General features: G+C 46.4%; 1 protein-coding gene across 1 annotated transcript in view; it reads right to left on the bottom strand.

Annotated features, from left to right (window-relative positions):
• Positions 1-24,180, bottom strand: part of LOC128937658 (CUB and sushi domain-containing protein 2-like) — a 146,502-nt gene that overhangs the window by 120,114 nt on the left and 2,208 nt on the right. The window contains exons 3-7 of the mRNA XM_054277453.1: positions 18,138-18,215; positions 11,128-11,215; positions 9,790-9,914; positions 6,486-6,607; positions 793-896 (exon numbers count right to left, since the gene is read on the bottom strand). Coding sequence (XP_054133428.1) covers positions 793-896; positions 6,486-6,607; positions 9,790-9,914; positions 11,128-11,215; positions 18,138-18,215 — 517 coding nt within the window. The remainder of the gene's footprint in view (positions 1-792; positions 897-6,485; positions 6,608-9,789; positions 9,915-11,127; positions 11,216-18,137; positions 18,216-24,180) is intronic.

Here is a 24,180-nt window from a genome sequence, read left to right as displayed (position 1 = left end):
CTGGATCCCTGCATCCTAAACCCTCAGCCCCACCTGGCCAGGTGCATTCTGGTACTCTCACATAAAGCACAGATGGGACAATTTAAGGAAATCCAATTTTCTGTCCCAAAAGTGACAACCAGCCCCAAACCCACTGGATCCCTGCATCCTAAACCCTCAGCCCCACCTGGCCAGGTGCATTCCTGCAGGAGAAAACTGGGGAATTGGAATTCACACATAAAGCTCAGAGGGGACAATTTTCTGTCCCCAAAGTGACAGAAAACCACCAAAAAAAATATCCCTAGACCCACTGGATTCTGGCATCCCAAGCCCTCAGCCCCACCTGGCCAGGTGCAATCCTGCAGGATGGTACTCACACATAAAGCACAGATAGGACAATTTAAGGAAATCCAATTTTCTGTCCCAAAAGTGACAACCAGCCCCAAACCCACTGGATCCCTGCATCCTAAACCCTCAGCCCCACCTGGCCAGGTGCATTCCTGCAGGAGAGAATTGGTACTGACACCTAGTGCACAGAGGGGACAATTCTCTGTCCCCAAAGTGACAGAAAACCACTGAAAAAAAGCCCTAAACCCACTGGATCCTGGCATATCAAGCCCTCCAGCCTCACCTGGGCAGGTGCATTCTGCCACTCACACACAAAGCACAGAGGGAACAATTTAAGGAAATCCAATTTTCTGTCCCCAAAGTGACAACCAGCCCCAAAACCCACTGGATCCCTGCATCCTAAACCCTCAGCCCCACCTGGCCAGGTGCAATCCCACAAGAGGGAATTGAGGAATTGGTACTCACACATAGAGCACGGATTTCTGGTCTCCGACCTGGCCTCCATCCCCCACTGTCAGGGTGTCGTAGCCTCTCTCCAGCTCGAACTCCTCGAAGGTGAGTTTGATCACCTGCCAAAGACACAATTAACACAATTAATTCATCAATTAACACCAAGCCCTGCTCGTGGATCCCGCAGCAGCTCCCAAGAGCATCGAAATCTCCAAAACATCCCAAAAAGTTGGGTGGTTTTTCTTGGTTTTTTGTTAGGTTTTTTTGGGTTTTTTGGGGTTTTTTTGGTTTTTTTTTTCTCTGAAATCTGGAAATGTAATTAATTTAATTTAATTATTTAATGATTTATATTTATTGATGATTTATATTTATTGATGATTTTTGTTAAAGAGCCAGGGAGCCACCAACACCCCAAACCTGGATCTGCTGAAGTAACAGAACAGCAGCTCATGCAGTTCTAACCTGAAGCTTTACAAGCTTGTATTTATTTACCTATTTTCCTTTTTCTTTTTTTGAACATTGTATTTATTTATCCATTTTCCTGGTTTTTTTGTTATTGTGTTTTTTTGCGTATTTTTGGGTTTTTTTAATATTGTGTTTATTTACCCATTTTATTTATTTACCCATTTTCCTGGTTTGTTTTTTTAAATATTGTGTTTATTTACCCACTTTATTTATTTACCCATTTTCCTGGGTTTTTTTTTTAATATTGTATTTATTTATCCATTTTCCTGGTTTGTTTTTTTTAATATTGTATTTATTTACCCATTTCCTGGTTTGTTTTTGTGTTGAATATTGTATTTATTTCCCCATTTCCTGTTTTTTTATTTTTTAAATATTGTATTTATTTACCTATTTTCCTGGGTTTTTTTGCTCTGAAAGTTGGAAATGCAATAATTTAATTAAATTATTTACTGATTTGTTAAAGAGCCAGAGAGCCACAGAACCCCCAAACCTGGAACCGCTAAAGTGACAGCAAAGCCAGGAAAATGGGAAAATGAGATGAAACTCCTGATTCCGAAGTGATTGGAAGTTCAGTCACATTTTGAGGAGAAAAATCCACAATAATTCACTCCAGCGGCTCTAACCTGAAGCTTTCCAAGCTCATTCCTCATTTCCCTGCCCTCAGGGTCCAGAATTTCCCCCTCCTTTTGGGATAAATCATCCCCTTCTCCCTCCATCAGCTTGGACGTGGCTTTTTTTGGGAATAACCCCAGGAGAAACCTCAACCAGCAACATCCATTGTGTCAAAAAAAAGGCCAGAAATAGCTTTTATGCAAATTCCCCAATTATCATATGCATTTCTCAGCTCCCCAGAGATTTCTTTTCCCCACTGTGGTTGGAATTAATTCCCAAAGCACCAGGGCCCAGCTAAAAAAACCCCAGAATATTCCCAAAAGAGGTTTTGATGTCCCCAATCTGCAGTGGAAAAAAATCCCAATTTGTCAGTGAGGAGGCCTCAGCCCTGTGGATGCAAAATTCCCAATTTTGAGGGGAAAATTGTAAATTTGGAGGGGATTTTGGGGCTCAGTGGGTCTCAGGCTCTTTTTTTAACAAATATAGAGCAGAAGACTTGCAAATAATTCCTAAATTCAGCTCCCTGCTTCTTCCAAAGCTCCATGGAGCAGGAGCTGATCAAAAAACCACTGAGACCATGAAAAGATTACAAAAAAAAAAATTACAAAATATTCTTTCCAAGTATTTTATGGGAATTATTGGAAGTAATTCATCCCAAATCCTTCCCTCAGCCAGGAAATGCTGGGATCATCCATGAGGGACAAGCAGGGAGAGCTGTGACCTTCCCAAAGGATTTGGTGCTTTCCTCCCAACCCTCCCTGCTCCAGGAGAGCTTTTCCCAACCTGGAAATTAAAGTTTCTACCATGAAACACCTAAAACCAAAAGAATCCCTTCAAAAAGTGACATTAATTGAATTAATTAAAGCTATTTATCATTTCAAAGGCAATGGGATCTCCTCTTCCAGCTGACAAATTTCCATATTTCTGGGGATGATGGAGCAGAACCTGCGGTTCCTTGGTGGGAAATCCTAAAATTAATGGATTTGACCAATTCCAATCTCCTTTAGGATTTAGGAAAGCAGGGAGAGCTGTGGCCTTCCCACAGGGGTTGCTGATTTTTTCTTCCCTGCTTCAGGAGAGGTTTTCCCTCCCTGTAAACGACACTGAAACACCTAAACCCAAGAAAAATCCCTCAAAACCTGACATTAATTGAATTAATTAAAGCTGTTTATCATTTCAAAGGCAAAGGCAATGGGATCTCCTCTCACAGCTCAAAAATTTCCAAATTTCAGTGCAGGATGGAGCAGAACCTGCAGTTCCTTGTGCTGTGGAATCTCTGATCCAAGCTGGGAAATCTTAAAATTAATGCATTTGACCAATTCCAATCTCCTTTAAGATTTAGGAAAGCAGGGAGAGCTGTGGACTTCCCAAAGGATTTGGTGCTTTTCTTCCTTGCTTTAGGTTTTCCCTCCCTGTAAACGACACTGAAACACCCAAACACCTCAAAAAATCCTTCAAAAATTGACATTAATTGAATTAATTAAAGCTATTTATCATTTCAAAGGCAAAGGGATCTCCTCTCACAGCTGACAAATTTCCGTATTTCTGTGGATGACAGAGCAGAACCTGCAGTTCCTTGTTGGGAAATCTGAAAATGGATGGATTTGACCAATTCCAATCTCATTTATGTACAGGTATGACAGCCCTGGCCTGGGAATGATCAATCCCTGTCCATTTTCCCCTGGCAATGGGAATTGTTTGGTGCCCTCACAGCTTTTTCCAGTCTCACCCCATTACAAGGAGAGCCAGGGCTCATATTTAAATTTAAACCAGTGCAAAAATGTCAATAAATTCACAATGCTGCATAAATAGCATGAGATAGACCCAAACCTCACTCCTCTGCCCTTGGGGGCTGAAATCCTGCTGGATAAAGGGGAAAAAATTGGGAAAAATCAGCATTCCTGGCACAGCCTCCCTGCCCCGATGAGCTGGGCACCTCCCCACACCAGATATCAAAGGGGCTTCGATTGCAAATAATTACACTCACTTTTAATTACAACCCTGAACTAAACGAGCCTTCAGCAGGGAGGGAAGGGCAGGGATTTCAGGACAGCTGGGAAAACACAGGGAAGAGTGTGTGGGGACAGAAACTGAGCCTGGGGGGCTGAAAAAACCCCGAATGTGAGAGCGAGGAGGGGCTGGAAAAGGTTTCCCTCTGGATCCCAAAGTGGAAAGGGCTTGGAGCAACCTGGGATAGTGGAGGGGTCTGGATGTGTTTAAAGTGTCTGGATGTGTTTGAAAGTGTCTGGATGAGTTTGGATGTGTCTGGAAGTATCTGCATGAGTTTGGAAGCGTCTGGATGAGTTTGGAAATGTCTGGGTGAGTCTGAACATGTCTGGAAGTATCTGGATGAGTTTGGAAGTGTCTGGATGTGTTTGGATGAGTCTGGATGTGTCAGGAATTGTCTGCATTTGTTTGGATGTATCTCGATGTGCATGGGTATGTTTGGAGGTGTCTGGATTTGTCTGGATGTTCCTGGATGTCCTTGGATGTGTCTGGAAGTATTTGGAAGCATCTGGATGTGTCTGGATCTGTTTGGAAGTGTCTGGATGTCTCTGGATGTTTTGGAAGTGTTTGGATGGGCCTGGAGGTGTCTGGAATTGTTTGGACGTGTCTGGAATTGTCTGGAAGCACAGCTACCTTTCAGGGGTTGTGGAGGGTGATGAGGTGACCCCTGAGTGTCCCTTTGTCCAGGCTGAGCTCCCTCAGTGGTTCCTCAAAGGGTTTGTGTTCCCCAGCTCAAGAATCCCAACATCCCTCCCAAACTGAGGGCCCAGAAGCACAAGCACCTCTCAGGAAGGTGATGAGGGCACCCCTAAGCCTCCTTTTGTCCAGGACAAACACCCCCAACTCCCTCCGGGGTTCCTCACAGGGTTTGTGCTCCCAGCCCCTCTGATCAGCTCAAGAGTCCCAAAATCCTCCCAAACTGAGAGTCCAGAAGCACAGGCACCTTTCAGGAGCTGCAGAGAGTGATGAGGGCACCCCTGAGCCTCCTTTTGTCCCTCAGTGGTTCCTCACAGGGTTTGTGTTCCCAGCCTCTCTGGATGAGCTCCCAATGTCCTTTGCAAGCTGAGGGCCCAGAAGCAAGGGAACCTTTCAGGGCTGTGGAGGGTGATGAGGTGACCCCTCTGAGGGTTTCTGAACCCCTCTGGATGAGCTCAAGAGTCCCAACATCCTTCCCAAACTGAGGGCCCAGAAGCACAGCCACCTTTCAGGAGCTTTGGAGGGTGATGAGGTCACCCCTGAGTCTCCTTCTGTCCAGGCCAGCTCCCTCAGTGGCTCCTCACTCAGGGGTTGTGGAGGGTGATGAGGTGACCCCCGAGTGTCCATCTGTCCAGGCCAAGCCCCCCAGTTCCCTCAGTGGCTCCTCACTCAGGGGTTGTGGAGGGTGATGAGGTGACCTCCAAGTGTCCATCTGTCCAGGCCAAGCCCCCCAGTTCCCTCAGTGGTTCCTCACTCAGGGGTTGTTCAGGGTGACGAGGTGACCGCCGAGTGTCCATCTGTCCAGGCCAAGCCCCCCAGTTCCCTCAGTGGTTCCTCACTCAGGGGTTGTTCAGGGTGACGAGGTGACCCTCGAGTGTCCATCTGTCCAGGCCAAGCCCCCCAGTTCCCTCAGTGGCTCCTCACTCAGGGGTTGTGGAGGGTGATGAGGTGACCCCCAAGTGTCCATCTGTCCAGGCCAAGCCCCCCAGCTCCCTCAGTGGTTCCTCACTCAGGGGTTGTTCAGGGTGACGAGGTGACCGCCGAGTGTCCATCTGTCCAGGCCAAGCCCCCCAGCACCCTCAGTGCTTCCTCACTCAGGGGTTGTGCAGGGTGACGAGGTGACCCCCGAGTGTCCATCTGTCCAGGCCAAGCCCCCCAGCTCCCTCAGTGGTTCCTCACTCAGGGGTTGTGCAGGGTGACGAGGTGACCCCCAAGTGTCCATCTGTCCAGGCCAAGCCCCCCAGCTCCCTCAGTGGCTCCTCACTCAGGGGTTGTTCAGGGTGACGAGGTGACCCCCGAGTGTCCATCTGTCCAGGCCAAGCCCCCCAGTTCCCTCAGTGGCTCCTCACTCAGGGGTTGTGGAGGGTGATGAGGTGACCTCCAAGTGTCCATCTGTCCAGGCCAAGCCCCCCAGTTCCCTCAGTGGCTCCTCACTCAGGGGTTGTGGAGGGTGATGAGGTGACCCCCAAGTGTCCATCTGTCCAGGCCAAGCCCCCCAGCTCCCTCAGTGGTTCCTCACTCAGGGGTTGTTCAGGGTGACGAGGTGACCGCCGAGTGTCCATCTGTCCAGGCCAAGCCCCCCAGTTCCCTCAGTGGTTCCTCACTCAGGGGTTGTTCAGGGTGACGAGGTGACCCTCGAGTGTCCATCTGTCCAGGCCAAGCCCCCCAGTTCCCTCAGTGGCTCCTCACTCAGGGGTTGTGGAGGGTGATGAGGTGACCCCCAAGTGTCCATCTGTCCAGGCCAAGCCCCCCAGCTCCCTCAGTGGTTCCTCACTCAGGGGTTGTTCAGGGTGACGAGGTGACCGCCGAGTGTCCATCTGTCCAGGCCAAGCCCCCCAGCTCCCTCAGTGCTTCCTCACTCAGGGGTTGTGCAGGGTGACGGGGTGCCCCCTGAGTGTCCGTCTGTCCAGCCAAGCCCCCCAGCTCACCTTGGCGGGGTTGAGGGCGGTGATGACCCACACGCAGTAGGCGTTGTTGTCGTACTGCACGGGGTAGTTGGGGGACGTGATGACGCCGCTGGGCCCGCGCAGGTACGTGTCACACATCCTGGCTGGGGACACAAACGGGGACACTCAGCGCTGCTGGGGGGGCAGGAGGAGGGATGAGCTTGGGATGGAGGTGGGAGGAGGTGGAAAAGGGAAGAGGGGGGAAAAAATGGAGAAGTTGGTGTTTTCACGGCCTACACTGCTCCTTTTTTACACCCGGGTGGTGAAAATGAGGGGTTTCTCTGTGAGGAGTGGGGCCATCAACCCTTGATCCCAAAAACCCCTGATCCCATCAAACCTTGACCCCATCAATCACTGATCTCATCAAACCCCGATCCCATCAATCACTGACCCCACCAAGCCCCAATCCTAATAGTCCCTGATCCCATCAAACCCTGATCCTATAAAACCTCTGATCCCATCAATGCCTGATGCCAACAATCTCTAATCCCATCAACCTCTGATCCCAACAAACCCTGATTTCACCCAAACCTGATCCCAACAATCCGTGATCCCAACAACCTCTGATCCCATAAAATCCTGATCCCATCAATCCCTGATCTCACCCAAACCTGATCCCATCAATGCCTGATGCCATCAAACCCTGATCCCATCAAACCCAGATCCCAACAACCCTGTCTCACCCAAATCTAATCCCAACAACCTCCGATCCCATCAACCTCTGATCCCATCAAACCTAATTCCCCAACAATCCATGATCCCAACAACCCCAAACCCATAAAACCCTGATGCCAGCAACTCCTGAACCAACCCAAACCTGATCCAAATAATTCCTGATCTGAACAAACCCTGATCCCAAAAACCCCTGATCCCAGCAAACCCTGATCTCACCCAAACCTGATCCCAACAACTCCTGATCATACCCAAATATGATCCCAATAAACCCCAATCCCATCAACCCATGATCCCAACAAACCCTGATCCCACCAAACCCCAATTCCATCAATCCTTGTTCCCACTTCCCCTCAGACCAACACCCAACTCTCTATGCTCACATTGATTTATTTCCTTTTTTCCCCTCACAAAAACCCTTCCCCATCCAGGCCAGGAATGACACAACTCCTTCCTGATGTTCCCAAAAAACCCCATTCCCTTTCTTCCTGCACATCAAACCCCCAAAACACTGCACAGCCAGGATTTATTAGGTCATTATTAAGTATTTATCAGCTGGTTTCCTTCTGTGGGCTCAGAACTAAGGTGGCAACTCAGCTCTGCATCTTCAAAACACCTCAGGTAAAGGAAAAACTGGAAAAAGTGCTTAAGCAGGGAAAATTTTGCCTGTGGAATGCCTTTGATGTAATATTTAGCTGAAATATTCCACAAAAAAAAGGTGGGGAAAAACATCCTGGTTCTGGAAATAGCCTCTGCTGTGATAGAGCCTCAAAATTAATTTATTGTTGAAGTTTATTTATTTATTTAAATGTATTATTTAATTTTGGAGATGTATTTGCATTTTTGGAGTCTGCAAAGGTTTTTTTTCTTTGTAAAATACAGAAAATCATCTCCTGGCCAAGCTGTGGGAAGAGAACTTTCCCCCAAAGTTTTCTCACTGGAGATTAAAAAATTATTGAAGCCCAAGGGGTTAAAATCTGTGACTGACTGGAGAATTTGAGAGAAACACAATTTTAAAAAATGGCACAAACTGGGAGAAAAATTGGCAGAAAGCTGAAATAAAATTGAAACTTTTTAAATAGAAAAAAAACCCCCAAAATATGAAAGTCAGCAGCTAAAAAAATTAAGTTGATTCACAGAAACAGAATAATGCTGGCAAATCCTTTCTTATCTCTTGTGGGAGGACACCATAAATTTCCTTTACAGTGTCACATATTTATGCCAAATATCCTCTTACACTGATTCAATTTATTCCAGGCTTGTTTCAAGAATTACATGGGATTCCAAAGCCTTGAAAAAATCTGCAGATGAAATTAAAGAAAAAAAGAACCGGGGGAAAAAAAACCCTATTTATGATTTTAAGAGCTTTAAAGGGATTCAATTAAAAATATTACAAGTTGTTCTTTATTAGCATTACAAATATCACAATGTGACATTTCGGAGAGGGAATGAAAACAAAATGGCCAAGGGCAAAATGGGAAAAATGAGAAAAAAATTCCATTCCCCGATGGCTCATGGCACAGGATGAGGCTCCCGGGGAAGCACAGCCCCAAAATTCCCCATTTCCAGTTAAAAATCTCCCTCCAGCTCTGCTTTTCCAGGTTTTATTCCTGTCTTTCCTCTTACAGGAGAAGGAGGAGAGGGGAGAAAACACCTGGGATGAGGAGAGGGGTGATCCTGCTCAGGTTTGACATTCCTGAATTAAAAGAATGTTCTGGAGAGAGAGAAAGGAAGGGATTTAGGGATATTCATGGAGGAGTCTGTGAGGGGAAAAGGAGGTGCAGAAACAGGGGCTGAAAAAACCTTTAAAGTGAGGGTGAGAAGGCCCTAAGGAAGATTTCCCAGAGAAATTTGGATGCCCCATCCTTGGAAGTGTCCAAGGCCAGCCTGGGATGGGGAAGGTCTCCCTACCCATGGAACAACATTTTCCTTAAGGTTCCTCCCAACCCAAACCCCTCTGGGACTCTGACCTGGCCAAGGAATGACCTGAGGGCAGGATGGGTGAGAAATGGACAGGAAGGAGCTGGGAATTCCCAAAAATCCCCATATCCAGCCAAACTGAGCCCCTCAGATTCCCTCTAAATTCCTGGGAATGTCCAAGGCCAGCATGGAGGGACAGTGGAAGGAGCAGGATTGTCCAACCCAAACCATTCTGGGATTATTCGACCTGAGGGGAGGATGGGTATGGAAAAGGGACAGGAAGGAGCTGGGAATTCCTACAAATCCCAAAATCCAGCCAAGATGAGCTCCCTCAGACTCCCCCTGAATCCCTGGGAGTGTCCAAGACAAGTGGAATGAGCAGGATGGTCCTCAATATCCCTCCAACCCAAACCATTCTGAGATTCGACCCGAGGGCAGGATGGATGATGGAAAAGGGACAGGAAGGAACTAGAATACCTAAAAATCCCAAAATTCAGCCAGACTCCCCCTGGATCCCTGGGAGTGTCCAAGGCCAGCTTGGAGGAACAGTGGAAGGAGCAGGATGGTCCTCAATGTCCCTCCAACCCAAACCATTCTGAGATTCGACCCAAGGGCAGGATGGGTGATGGAAAAGGGACAGGAAGGAGCTGGGAATTCCCAAAAATCCCCAAATCCAGCCAGGCAGAGCCCTCACCTCTGCAGACAGGCCGGTGGTCGCTCCAGGCCACAATGATGTCGCTGACTCTCTTGCAGGTGATGCTCTTGGAGCCCTGCAGGTCGTAGCCCTCGTTGCAGGAGAACTGGATGCTGGAGCCCAGCCTGGAGAGGGGACACAGGGGACATCAGCCTGCTCCTGCACCCCAGGATTTGGGGCCAGGGCCATCCCCTGGCCCTGCAGCCAGCAGGAAGGGAGGAGGGACCAGCTCTGCCTCCCTTCTGCTGTGTCTGCCCCAGATGCTGATGCCCAAATCCCAAATTTTAGTGACATTTCAGTGGGAATTTCATCCTGGGAGAGGACGTGCTCAGCGGACATTCTCATAAAGTGAAATAAAATTCTTTATCAACTGCTGAGAGTTCTGCTCTTTGTTCTGTGGTTTGGATTCTGAGCTTTGTTCACTGGGGTAACACAATCAGCAGCTGGGAATTCATCCCGTGGAATTTAGGGACTTTATGGGATTCCCTTTCTTCTGCCCTCTCTCCTTTGCTGGGTTTGAGGAGAATTTGACAGACTGGGATTTGATTGAGAGGCACTTTCCATGAGCAAAACAGCTCCTGGAATCCCAAATTTTAGTGACATTTCAGTGGGAATTTCACCCACAGCTCTGAGAGAGGACACATTCAGAATTCTCATAAAATGAAATAAAAATCTTTATCAACTGCTGAGAGTTCTGCTCTTTGTTCGGTGGTTTGGATTCTGAACTTTGTTCACTGGAGTAACACCATCAGCAGCTGGGAATTCATCCCATGGAATTTAGGGACTGTTGGGATTCCCTTTCCTCTGCTTGGACTTGAGGAGGATTTGACAGTCTGGGATTTGATTGAGAGACACTTTTCATGAGCAAAACAGCCCTGGGCAGCAGAATCAGATGAAATATTGATTCCCCATGGCCACCAACAGCTGGGGCATCCCTGCAAAGCAAAACTGGGAACTGGAAAGGAACAACAGCTCTGGTTTAAACTTCCTAAGCCCCAATTAGCTGGCACCACACAGGCTCAGTGACAAGGAACCTCAGCCACCTCAAATTCTCTAAGGGCAGGGCCATGCTGGGGTTTGAGCTAATTTGAAAAGTGATTTCTTTCTTTTGGCCGTTTCAGTTTTTCCAGGGGAGGGATGACAGCACAAAACCTGGATTGGGAAAGGATAAAAACACTCCAAGAGATCTTTGTGGAACAGCACACACAGGAAGGGTTTTACACACGTGTTCCCCAAAACTGGGCAGGATTTTGGGAGGGGGACAAAGCAAACAGAGCCCCCCCACACCAGGAGCACACCCAGGAGCTCATGCACAGAACACACAGAAAATATTCTTACCTAAAATCGTTGCCTATCCTTTTACCTCTCTCGGGAATCCCAGGGTCTGGACACAAATTATGTCCCTGGGACACACCAACCTGAGTTACTACAAAGCAAAAAAACAGCACATACAGACACAGAATAGCAAAAGGAACAATTCTTTCAGCAGCTGGCTTGGTGGATGTGGCGAGAAAAATGGCAACTGGAAGCTCAGAAACCTCAATGTTTTATTCCACAAAAACAACAGCTTTGGAAACAAATATCCTGCTCAGTTTACACACCTGAGTGTTTTCTAGGAAATGCCAGCTAGGGACACAGTTTCCCCTCCATTCCACTACAGAAATACCTCTGGATAAGTTGATTTTTGGGTATTTTTTTCCATTCTGCTAAATGACACCAATCACAGAGCCTGTTTGTTATGATTAAAGCCCCACCTGCCACCCTCCAAGGTGACCTCAGAGCCCTCAAAAACCCAGCCCAGTGTGCCAGGGAAAGAAAACAACTCCATGGAAAGGCAGGGAGTGATCCCAGGAGGGAAAAACCAAGCACAGAACGAGAGGGAGAAAGGAGAGGGGGATGCAAGTCGAGGGTTTGAAAGCCAAGTCATTTAGTTGGAACATGGAGAAAAATTTATGGAGCAACCTGGATGCCAACAAACATGAAATCCATGGGGTGGTGGCCAGCACTGCAGAAAGCTCCCAGCTCCACCCTCCCCATTTCCAGCCCTCTCACGGCACAAAGGAGGGTTCAGGGTAGGGGAACCTGGGGGTCCCTCAGCCCTGGCACAATCCTGATTTCCAGGCTGAATTCCAGCACAGCAATAAAGGACAAAAGGGGGATTTTGCCACAGGAGCTCGATGGGATTTGGTTTTCTTCTCATCCAAACCTACAGCATGTTTCTCAGCCAAAAAAACTCCATTCCCTGATGGCTCATCGCACAGGATGACGCTCCTGGGGAAGCACAGCCCCAAAATTCCACATTCCACATGCTGAACCACTGAAAGAACCCCAATTTCCGTTCCACCTCTGCCCAGCACTGGATTACAGGGAAGAAAATCCCAATTTTATTCCAAGCATGGTGCCCCAAAGGAGGAGGGTGACACTGAGGTGACACCAGCCCCTTTCTCATGGCTCAGCAGCTGGAGCCCTGCAGGGGGAATGGGAGAATCCATGGGGAGAATCCACCCACACTGGACACACACAAAGCCAGGACCATCCAATATTTGGAATTAACCCCTGGTGCATCATCCCCAGCTACAGCTGTTCCTACAAGGAGGATGCTTCCCAATTTTGCTGATCCCAAAAATATTCCAGCTTCTCCTCAGCACTAACACTCTTCTGATGCCCTTTATGTTCTTTATAGGAATTTCCTTTTTAAGGCCCATTTTTCCTCCCTTCCCACCGTGCTGGAGCAGAGATGGGGCTGGGATTGTCCCCACAGGATGCTTTGGTGCTCACCTGTCTGTGTGGGAGGGCACAGAGCCATGGATTCATGGAAAACAACATGTGAGGTATTATTTTCCCATTTTCCATGTCCATAACCTGCCACAAACATATTTTATGAAAAATCCTTTCGTTAGGATCTTTTCTCCTGAGAAGCTGGGAAGCTTCAGCTTCTCCATGTTTTGCTGCTTTGGAATGTGATTTGGAGAACTGTTTACTCAGCATGTGAAATTGGTTTTATTTGATGACCAGTGACAGCCACCTGTGTCAAGGCTGTGAGCAGTCACAAGATTTTATTTCCTTTCCTTGAAATTTCCTTCCCTTCCTTCTGATGAAATATTTTCTTCTATTCTTTAGTATAGTTTTAATACATCATTTTCTTTTAATAAATATATATCATAAAATAATAAATCAGCCTCCTGAAACATGGAGTCAAGATTCTCATCTCTTCCCTCATCTTGGGATCCCTGTGAACACCACCACAATAACCCTTGGTAAGCTCAGTCAGCAGCAACCAAGCAGAATTTGACATCCCTACATTTTCTATAACTCCAAACTTTGCTTTGCCACTTTTCACCAGCCCAGAGGATTCCAAATCAGGAATCAGGAATGAATTCAGTGAAGGAAGGGAGAGCGCATGGATTCTACTCCCAGCTTCTGACAGGAAAAGTTTGGCTGAACGGAGTCCCCAGGTGCCACCACCATCCTTGGGTTCCTTCCCTGCACCCAGAGGTGATGCCTGTGCACAAGCAGCTCCAAAAAAAGGAAAATTCACCTCAGGATGAGGGACCCAATGAGAGTTTTATGTCCCAAAGCCGTGTAGGAGTGAAAGACAGTGCTCAAATTCTTGATTTTCCTCTGTAAAAACCTCCCTGACCACACACACACCTGTAACAACCACACACACAAAGCCAAGACCACCCAATATTTGGAATTAACCACCTGGGAACTCTTCCTCAAAGGAAAAATCCAATTCCCACAGCAAATTCCTCCTCCCATGGTCAAATCCCCCTCAGATCACCCCTTTTGTACCCCCAGAGTGGGCACTGCTGCCACTCCCAGTGATTATTTCCCATATCAGATAAAAATGGAGCCTGGAATTCAAAATTTTGGGAAGAAACAATCCCAGACCCCAGGAAAACAAAGAGAAACAATCCCAGATCCCCAGAAAAACCAAGGCCCCAGAGGAGAGTTTGTCACCCCCAATGCTGAGGCCCAAACCCAGCTCATGTCTCATTAGTGGAGATTCACTAACACCTAAAAACACGAACAGATAAAGCAGAGAACAGGGAAGATAAAGCTGAGGGAAGATATCTCCATATCCTGGGAGTTGGGGAATTTCTCTTTTAAAGAAAGTGAAAGAAAAGGAGGAGATGAATGAGATGCTAATTTACAGAAATTTTTGTTCTCTAGCTTTTGTTTTGAGCACACACACACACAAATAGAGGAGCCCGAAGGTTACAAAATGGATTTGTCATGCTGAGAATTTGCTGTGTTCACCTTCCCAAAGTTTCACCTGGGCTGGGCCATTCCCAAATAAACCCCTCAAGATTACTAGAAAAAAATTGTGATGAACTGCTCAATGTCTGCATTAGAAACTCAGGAATTCTCTCCCCCAACCATGGGATTGGTTTTCCATCCCCTCATCCTCCTGATTTTTTTCAATTTCTCCCTCCTCATGAATTCAGTGACAGCCAGTTCTGATTGTTCAGTTTGCCACTGTTAAAATCCTCTTTAATTTTATTTCTCATAATAAAAAAAACTTCACTGACAGATTCCCAAGGGACAATTTCTCACTGAATTTCAGAACTACAAAATAAAAGCAGCACCTAAAAAATAAACAATTTGACAAAGCCCCAGCATTTCTCAGCATGAGGAATTCAGTGAAAGGAGATGATGGGAAAGACTCCAGCAGGAATTAGATGGTTTAAAGGGTTAATCTGAGTGGTCACACCAGGGTAATTCCATGCAAACTTCTGGGAAAGATCCCAAAAACCAGACCTGAGAGCTTGGAGCTGATTTAGGGGTGCAGGGCTCACCCCAACGAGGTCCTGCTGCATTTCCAACCCCCAAAGTTCCTTCAGCACCCAAAAAACCAAGGATGAAGTGATTCCAGAACCTCAGTGACACCAACCCAGACACTGAATGCCCCCAAATTTAACAACACCAAGAGTGAAAAGGTCACAGCCAGGTCCTGACACTGGGAAAATCCAATCCCAGCTGGGAATGTTCCACCAGGACAGCTCCAAACCCCAATTTCCCAGCTGGGAGTGTTCTACCATGAGAGCTCCAAACCCCAGCTTATTTCCCAGCTGGGAATGTTCCAGAACAGCTCAGAAGATGAAGCTTCACAAGCACTCCCAAAAGTGCAGAATTCCCAGAGCATCTCCAGGCTGTCCCACCCAAGATCCAGGTGGTTCCTGTGTCCCACAGACACCTCCCCAAAATCCAGAAATTCCTACACACTTGAGACCTAAAAACTGCTCAACCCACCCCAAAAATGACTTTGCAAAGGAGATTTTGACCGAGCTGGACACACACAGAATTTCCAGTCCTTCATCCACAAGGCCCCAGGTGGCTCCTTGTCCCACAGACACCTCCCCAAAATCCAGAAATTCCCACAGACTTGGCTAAGACCTAAAAAATGCTCAATCCACCCCAAAAAATAACTTTGCAAAGGAGATTTTGACCCAGCTGCACACACACAGAAGTTGCAGTCCTTCACCCAAGTCCTTCCAGTCCTTCACCCACAAGGCCTCAGAATGCTCCTTGTCCCACAGACACCTCCCCAAAATCCAGAAATTCCTATACACTTGAGACCTAGAAACTGCTCAACCCACCCCAAAAATGACTTTGCAAAGAGGATTTTGACCAAGCTAAACATGCACAGAACTTCCAGTCCTTCACCCAGGGCCTCTCCAGGTGGGCCTCACCCAAACACCACACAACCCACTTGGATGCTGTTTTTTAAACCCAAACCACCACAATTCCCCCACTGTGGGAACTGGAATATCCACACTTACACTCTGCTTTCAGTGCCAGAAACAACCTCCAAAACATGGCTTAAAATCTCAAACTATTTCTTCTACCTAATTTATTTGTCTCTCAGTATTATCTCCCCTCCAGAAGTGATTAAAGCAAGATTTCCAAATAATTTCACTGATGGTGAGCAGTACAAGGCACTTAATTATGATTTAAAACAAACACAATCCACTATAACTGAGCCCAAGAAGCACTTCCCCACAGAATATTGAATTTTTATGGATTTTTTCCCTGCAATAACACAAGCAGCTGTTACATCACTACATTTTCACACAAAACACACCAGGTTTAATCTGACCAGGCAATCCCAAACCCAAAAACCTGCAGGATTTAAGAGTGGATCCTTCCAGGGAGGATTTTAGGCCAAGTTTTAGCAAACAGCACTTGAAAATAAAATATTGCTGGTAGGAATAATCAAAAATAAAACAGGGACTTGAAGGCTGGATTTGATCTTTTCCAGCCTTTAGGATTTTGTGGCAGAGCTTTAAGTGATACCAAGAGACACAAAAATTCCTGAATTTCTGGTATTTGAGCCAGAGCAACTGGAAATTGCTCTGGAATAGGAAATTTCTTTGGAATTATCTGTGATGCAAACTCAGCTCGCGGAGTTTTGGGAGCACAGAGGGGCTCAGCCAACCCTGCAAATCCAGCAGGGAGCAGAACAGATGAGGACTGCAAAAAATAAAAATAAAAATAAAATAAAAACCTGATTTTCCTGGTGCCATCTCCTAGGGAATCAGCACTTCTGCAGCTGGGAATTCCCTGTGGGAGCAGAAGGCTCCAAAATAAGGACAAAATAAGAAAAATCCAGAGCTGATGGAGAGCAGGGCATGGAGAAGGAGCTGGAGGGTGACAAGGACCATGGAATGGGGCCGCCATCCCCATCTCCATTATTCCAGCTCAACAACTTCCAGCCTGAGCTGCCCTCAAGATCTGAGCTCCCATCTGGCAGCTCTGAGCCCCTTGGGATGGGATAAACCAGGCAAAGGGAATGAATTCCTATTTTTCCTCCTCAGAAGTGCAGGATCTGCAGGAAAGGGAATGCAGCTGCTGTGTCCTCTTCAACTCAGTGCATTAAAAATGAGTAAAACTGCTCCAAAGGCCATTCCCAGGAAGGAGAAATGGGAATTTTGTGTATTGTTAACACCACAATGCTTCATTAAATCAATGATTTCACTCCTTTGCCCCAAATTCCCCAAAATCCAGGGCAAAAATCCCCCCACTCCAAATTCCCCTGTGTCTCCACACCCAGCCAGGGGAATTTTCCAACTCAGTAAAGGGCACTGGGACGTTTATTCCAATAAATTCTTCCTGGCAAGGAATGTATCACCCAGCCAGGACTCCATTTTAAAGGATAATTCCCTTTAAAATTGAATTATTTTCCCCTGAACACACCCCAAGTGTTTTCTGCTCTGGAGATTTTGGGTTGTTTTTTACCTTTTTGGGCTTTGCTCCCAAAAAAACAGAGCCTAAAAATTCTCCTGGGAGCTGGGAGGGAAACTCTCCTTCCAGAGCCACGATTCTGATCCAGTCCATGCATTTTTCTGAATTTTGTATGCAAGATCCACCAGTTCTGCTCCAGTCCATGCAATTTTCTGAATTTTTTATGTAAAATCCACCAATTCTGATCCAGTCCCTGCATTTTTCTGAATTTTGTATGCAAAATCCACCAATTCTGCTCTAGTCCATGCATTTTTCTGAATTTTGTATGACAAATCCACCCAGCTGAGCTGTGCAAATGCTCCTCTCTGATGAGGGTAATGGGCTGTGCAACAAAATGAGTAATTCCAGCTTCTCCCCTAAAATCCATTTGGAAAAATGCTCCATCCTGCTCCCATTTGAATCCACATAAAATATTAACTCCCAGGCAGATCCCTCCTGTTTCATTTTAGAAAGAGCCCAAGATTCAGGGACAAAAACCACAGGTTTTGCTCCTGATTTGGGAAGAACCTGATGGGAAACTGAAATATTTCCCACCTGCCTGAGGGAGGCACAGCAGTGACCCCAATGTTCTGCTCCTGACACACCAAGCACTACACTTGAAAAATCAGCACTACAACCTGAAAAATCAGCACTGCAACCTGAAAAATCAGCACTGCAAACCCAGAATTATGATTTTTCTGCAGGGAAAATGAAATAAAACTCAAATAGAAAAAGGAAGACGATGTGACTGCCTCTGTAAATTTTCTAATATTTTGTTTTTAATGTTGCTCCTTATCCCTGCTCCTTATTTACAGCAATAGCACCGATCCCAACCCCAAATTTCTTAGTTTTTCCCACTAAAAAGAGCCTAAAACCACAACCCTGGAGCACAGAATCCACCAAACGCAGAAAATCCAAGCCTTGCGCCCTTCCAGGAGTTAGCAAATGCTTGTGACCAGAGCACTGGGAGGAGGGAAGTGATGCAGAAATGCAGAGGGAAGAGGGAAAAGCACCCAAACTTTTCAGAGTGGCGAAGTTTTAGAGATTACTGGAAAGTCCAATGAAATGTTCCAGGAGATTGTTATCAAAAAAGACAGTGAGGAAGAGCCAGAAAAACTTACACACTGATGTCTTCTGGTTGTTGTCCTTGCTGGGCATGAGTTTCACCCCTCTGGACTTGAGCTCCATCTGCTTCTTGACTGTAGGGGTGGGAAACAAAGGAAAAAAAAGAGGGAAAGGTTGAGCTGAGCTTCAGGGATTGTCAAGTTTTTATTTTAAAAATAAAAATGTGAATCACCCACATCCTGCATCCTTCCCTTTGGGATCAGCTTGTCCTGACTGCTCAAAACCAGCAGGGGTTTGTTTTTCCATGTTAGGGGTTTGGAGAGGGATTTGTTTTCCATGTTAGGGCTTTGGAGAGGTTTAATTTCAAAATAAAAATGGGGTCCAACCCCTCTGTAACCCACTAAAAATGGGAGACAAGCAAAAGGGAAGCTCTGAGGAGCTTCAGGATGCTGAGAGGAAAATGCTGAGCTGGTTTCCCCCAATTTTTCTGGAATTTATCCCATGAACCCATTACACAGCAGAGCCATTCCAGGGGAGCACTCAGAACCTAAAAACTGCAGAGCTGGTGTGAACAAACAGCAGGAAAATAAAATTAAACACCATTATTGGCTAAGGGAAATATTATCTTGGAGCCCCACACCTGGGGGACTCCTCCCCAAGTGCGACCATTCCCTCCCTGATCCAAAATTCCACCAGAAGAGGGGAAAGACCAGGAAAGGGAACAAGAATTCATCCATCTCCAAGGGCCCCATCCTTTTTCTCACACCAGGGAGCAGCAATTTGTTTTCCTGCTCTGGATTTGGCGGCTGCTTCCTCCACCCCCAGGGTTTGACAGAAACCCCACCTGGCAGAACCATCTGGGAGCAGCACAAACACCTGGATTTGGGATTATTGCAGCTTCCAGAGGCAGGAGTTGGGATAAAACAGCCTCTGCTGTGAGGAGCTGGGATAAAAGAGCAGGAATTGGGATAACCCAACAGGAATTGGGGTAATTCCAACAGGAATTGGGGTAATTCCAATAGGAATTGGGATAACCCAATAGGAATTGGGGTAATTCCAACAGGAATTGGGGGTAACGCAATAGGAATTGGGGTAATTCCCACAGGAATTGGGAAAACCCAGCCTTCATTGCAGGATTTGGGATAACCCAATAGGAATTGGGATAATTCCATCAGGAATTGGGATAACTCAACACTCACTGCAGGAATAGGGATAACCCAACAGGAACTGGGGTAATTCCAAGAGGAATTGGGATAATTCCAACAGGAACTGGGATAACCCAGCCCTTCCTGCAGGAACTGGGATAACCTAACAAGAACTGGGATAATTCCAACAGGAACTGGGATAACCCAACAGGAATGGGAATAACCCAGCCCTCACTGCAGGAATTGGGATTAAAAAGTCTCCACTGCGGGATTTGGGATAACCCAACAGGAACTGGGATAATTCCAACAGGAATTGGGATAACCCAGCCCTCACTGCAGGAATTGGGATAACCCATCAGGAACTGGGATATTCCAACAGAAACTGGGATAATTCCAACAGGAATTGGGATAACTCAGCCCTCACTGCAGGAATTGGGATAAAACAGCCTCCACTGCAGGAATTGGGATAACCCAACAGGAATTGGGGTAACCCAGCCCTCACTGTGAGAAACTGGGATAAAAGAGCCCCCACTGCAGGATTTGGGATAAAAGAGCCTTCACTGTGAGGATTTGGGAAAACCCAACAGGAATTGGGATTACTCAGCGTCCAAATCATTTTCTGGGAGCCCTTTCCTGACGAGCCAGCCCTTATCCTTGGAGAAACCCACTTCAAACCCTTCTTCCTCGTGTTCTTCATCTTGTCAGGCTTTCATCCCTAAATTAGCACATTCCTAAGACAAAGCTGTCAAGAAGAATTACCCATGTAACTAAAGAGGGGTTTTTTAATCGTGCTGAGGTTTTTTTTGGGCTTAAAAAGAACCTGTTTGGAACAGCTGCTGCAGGAGGCTCAGACAGGAGGAGGCTCCTTGAAGCTCACCTGAGGTGCTGCTTTGGGTGCAGCTTTTCACTCATCATTTCCTCACAGCTTTTGGCTTTCTCTTTAAATAAAGCAGCAAGAACTTCAAAAAAATTTTTAGCTGGAAAATATTCATGAGGAACAGCTGCTGCTGCTGCTCCTGTCTTCCTCAGCAGCTTCAATCTGTTCAGGGCAGCTGTCTTTTTTTATTAATTTAAGAAGGGAAAACTAATTAACAGCAGGCTGCTGTCAAAGCAAATCGAACTCTTTGTTTCTTTTTGCTCCAAATCCACCTGCAAGTGCAGCAGGAGGAAGAAAAAGCAGCAGGGTTTGGGATGCCCCAAAGGTCCCACGTGGATGGGAATCACAGGAGATTTCCAGCCTGATCTCAAGGTTTTTAATAAATGTGATATCAATGGATCAAAAAAAAAAAAAAAAAAAAGGATTGGGGCTGCTAAAACTCCCATTTTTGGGGTAAAAATCTATTTCTGCTTCAGATAAAATAGTGACAGACATTCCTGTAGTGATTTTCCAGCTTTTTCCAAGCCAACACAGGGATACCCCAAAATTCCCTCCCACGCAATAAAATCCAGGCAATTCCAAGTTTCCAAGGCTGAATTTGGATTTTGGTTTGAATTTTCCAAGGATGTGGGTTGGGACCCTGCAGCCTCCAAGTCTCTGCTCTGTGGCTGTGCTTGGGGGTACGAGCAGCTTTACAAAATAATCCATATTTTGGTATTCTCCACATCCTGCCCCCAGGGAATGTTCCCAACTCTCCACACAAACAAAAGCTCAGCTCGGATGATTTGTGCCCCACAAAGGGAATTTAGAGGCCAAGAAAAGCTTCCCAAGCTTTGGTGAAGCCCACCAGAGCTGATGGCGGCACCATGGATGGGATGAGAAATCCTGGGGAACTCCTCCATGAGGACACAGCAACCTGCAGGGATTTCCCCAGTGCTGAACATCCCAAATCCAGGAGAAGGTGCCAGAGGGTGCAATCAGAGGAATTTTAAGGTCTCTTCCAACCCAAACCACTCCAGGATTCTCTGGCATGGGGGAATTCAAAATTAGGATACAGCCAGGCTTGGAAATTTTTCAGGGACACATTTCTAACCAAGGTTCTCCCAGAGCCATCCCTGCCAGATCCCATCCAACAAACATCCCCCTCCAACCCTGTTCCTGATGGAAAACCTGGCTCCCAAACCCCTCAGCAATGGCAACAAGACACTCAACACTGAGCAGCAATCCCAAAATTCAGAGCCTGAGCTGCATCCCCAGGAAACATCTCCTCCCCTAATTGCACCGTGTCCCTTTCCAGGAGAATTGATAAAGATAAATTGGTGAAGATAAATTGATAAAGAGGGATCACTGCATCCTCTCCTCCTCATCCTTCATTTCGGAGCCCTAATGATGGAAGTCAGACTTTACAAATGACTCCATTTAGATCAGAACCAGGCACAGCAAAGCACCACTTGTTTCGTGCTTTTTAAAAAAAAATTAAACAAATAAGAACAATTCTCCCACTCCCTGCCCTCAAAAATCCTGTATTTGAAAATCTACTTTGTTTGTAAATTGGAATGTGGAGCAGTACTACAAAGGACTGTGTCAGGATAATTGGATGAACAGAAACTCCTGTTTTCTGGAGGCTTTTGCTGCTCACACACATCCAACAGATCTAATGGAATACTCAGCATCCTGTCAGATTTGAGAGATGACATTACAAAGCTCTGCCAGCATGGCAGGCAGGCCGGGCTGTTCCTTTCAAACCACTTCATGTTGCTCTAAATGAGGATTTAAGCAGACATTTATTTATTTTTAATTTGGAAAACAGTGTTTCAGCAACAGCAACAGGAAAAAAAAAAACTATTCCATGAAGCTCTGCTCTCCTTGTTGGGGGAATTGCTGTTAAATCCAAATCCTGCCTGGATCTCTCCCTCCTGCTGGGATGGTTCAGCAGCAGGATGCTCACAGGGGTTCTTGGAGGTGAAGAGAAACCCCCTCAAATGAAACTCTTTGGAAAAATCCCTCTTCTGGCAGCCTGAGCAATGGATTTTGGGAATCAGAGCCTGCACAAGCACTGGGATTATCCAGAATTGCACTGGAGACTCCACAGGTCACATGGAAGGAGGCAAAAATCCCTCTGGAACCCAAGGGTGTGATCCAGGGTGAGGAGGGGGAGATCCAAGATGGGAAATGGAAGATCCAAGATGAGGAGGGGAAAGATCCAAGATGAAAAGGAGAAGATGCAAAATGAGAAATGGAAGATCAGGATGATGAATGGAAGATCAGGATAAAGAGTGGAAGATCCAAGATGAGGAATGGAAGATCAGGATGAAGAGGGGAAGATCCAAGATAAGCAGTAGGACATCCAAGAAATGAAATAGAAGATCCAAGGTGAGGAATGGAAGATCCAACATGAAAAGGGGAAGATTGAAAATTAGGGGAAGATCAAAAACAAGGAGGGGAAGATCTAAAATGAGGAGTGGGAGATTCAAGATAAAGAGTAGAACATCCAAGATGAGAAATAGAAAATCCAAGACAAGCAGTGGGAGATCCAGGATAAAGAGTAGAAGATCCAAGATGAGCAGTGAGAGATAAGGATGAAGAGGGGAAGATCCAGGATAATGAGTAGAAGATCCAAGATGAGAAATGGAAGATCCAAGATGAGCAGTGGGAGATCCAGGACAAAGAGGGACGAAGATCTGTCCAAACTCAAGCCAAACTGATCCATCCATGGGTAGAACCACAGATCTACCCATGGACAGATCTGTAGACCAAAGCCATGGATGGGGCTGGGAGCACCCTGGGACATTGGGAGGTCGCTGCCCACGGCAGGGGTGGAACTGGGTGGGATTTAAACCCATTCCAAACCATTCCAAGACTCCATGACTCCCTCACCAAGCCATTTAGGTGTCTCTGGCGAGCAGCAGGGAGCTCCCCAGCCCCTCCCTGAAGGAGGCAGCTCTGTCCTGTGCAGGGCTGGAGCTCATCCCATTTATCTTCCTCCTGCGGGGAAGGGAAGCGGCCGGGGCGGGGAGATCGATAAAAGCTGCAATTATGTGTTGGTACCAATCAGCTCCAGAGCAATTAGGGAGCCAAGTTCTGCCATAAAACATGTGCAGAGAGGGGCAGCAGCCAGGGCAGCATTCCCATCTCTCCAATTCCAGCCTTTGCAGCTTTCCCAAAACCTTCTGATTTTATAAATTCCCACCCAGCTCCTCTGATGGGGGGGACACTGAGGTGCTGCCACCTCACCTGATTAAAAACTTGTAGATTATTTTCTTCCACCTTTTTGAGGAGACAGGATGGGGAGGAAAATAAAAAATAATTTTTAAGAATAATTCTCTGCACACATTTCTCCCAGTCCCTTTGACTTCCTTACATGGGGAATGGGGAAAAAACATTTGCAAAAATCAAGATTCACCTTAATGAAAGGGAAAAGGGAAATATTTAACTCTCCCAGGAAGGGAACAAAATGAATTTGCTGTGTTCAACAACAAAAACAAAAACAAAAACCCTCTCCACAGCCTGATTGCATCTAACCTTGCTTTTACATTCCTAAAGTGATTTCCAAATGAGGGCACGGATTAGGGAGAGCAGAGGGGGAACAGACAGGGAAGGTGTTCTGCAAAACTCGGGATCAATTTAAACAAGCTGGAAGGGAAATTGTTTTCTTATAGATTATCAGCAAAGCCAGACCCCGTCCCAGAGGACCCAGGGGGTTCATAAATGATGTACAGACACGTCTTTGGAAAACAGACAGCAAATTAGAGCCACCCTAAAGCCTCCCCTTGCTTCTCCTGGCTGATCCTGATTCAGCTCTCCTGATGAAAAATGCATTTCAGCTGCTGTGCTTGCTGTGGAATTACATGGCCTGTTTTGTAGGGATTTATCGCCACTGAAATATTTATGGCCAGGCCAGGTTGTGGAAAGGGTTACAGGGAGGTTTTTAAAGTCTCAGCATCTCCTGTCCTGCAGATCCCACTGCCTGCAGACACCTTCCCTTCATCCCTGGGAATCTTCACTGCTTGGCTGCTTGTTTTGCTGGGTTTTTAAGCATTGAAAGGCAGAAAGAAGCTGCCAAACTCCACAAAAACA

The sequence above is a fragment of the Melozone crissalis genome, unplaced genomic scaffold, assembly GCF_028551555.1.
Source record: "Melozone crissalis strain CALT ecotype California unplaced genomic scaffold, PUWL_Pcris_2 ptg000020l_1, whole genome shotgun sequence".
NCBI classification, from domain to species: Eukaryota; Metazoa; Chordata; class Aves; order Passeriformes; family Passerellidae; genus Melozone; species Melozone crissalis.
This window is presented reverse-complemented; position numbering and strand designations above follow the sequence as displayed.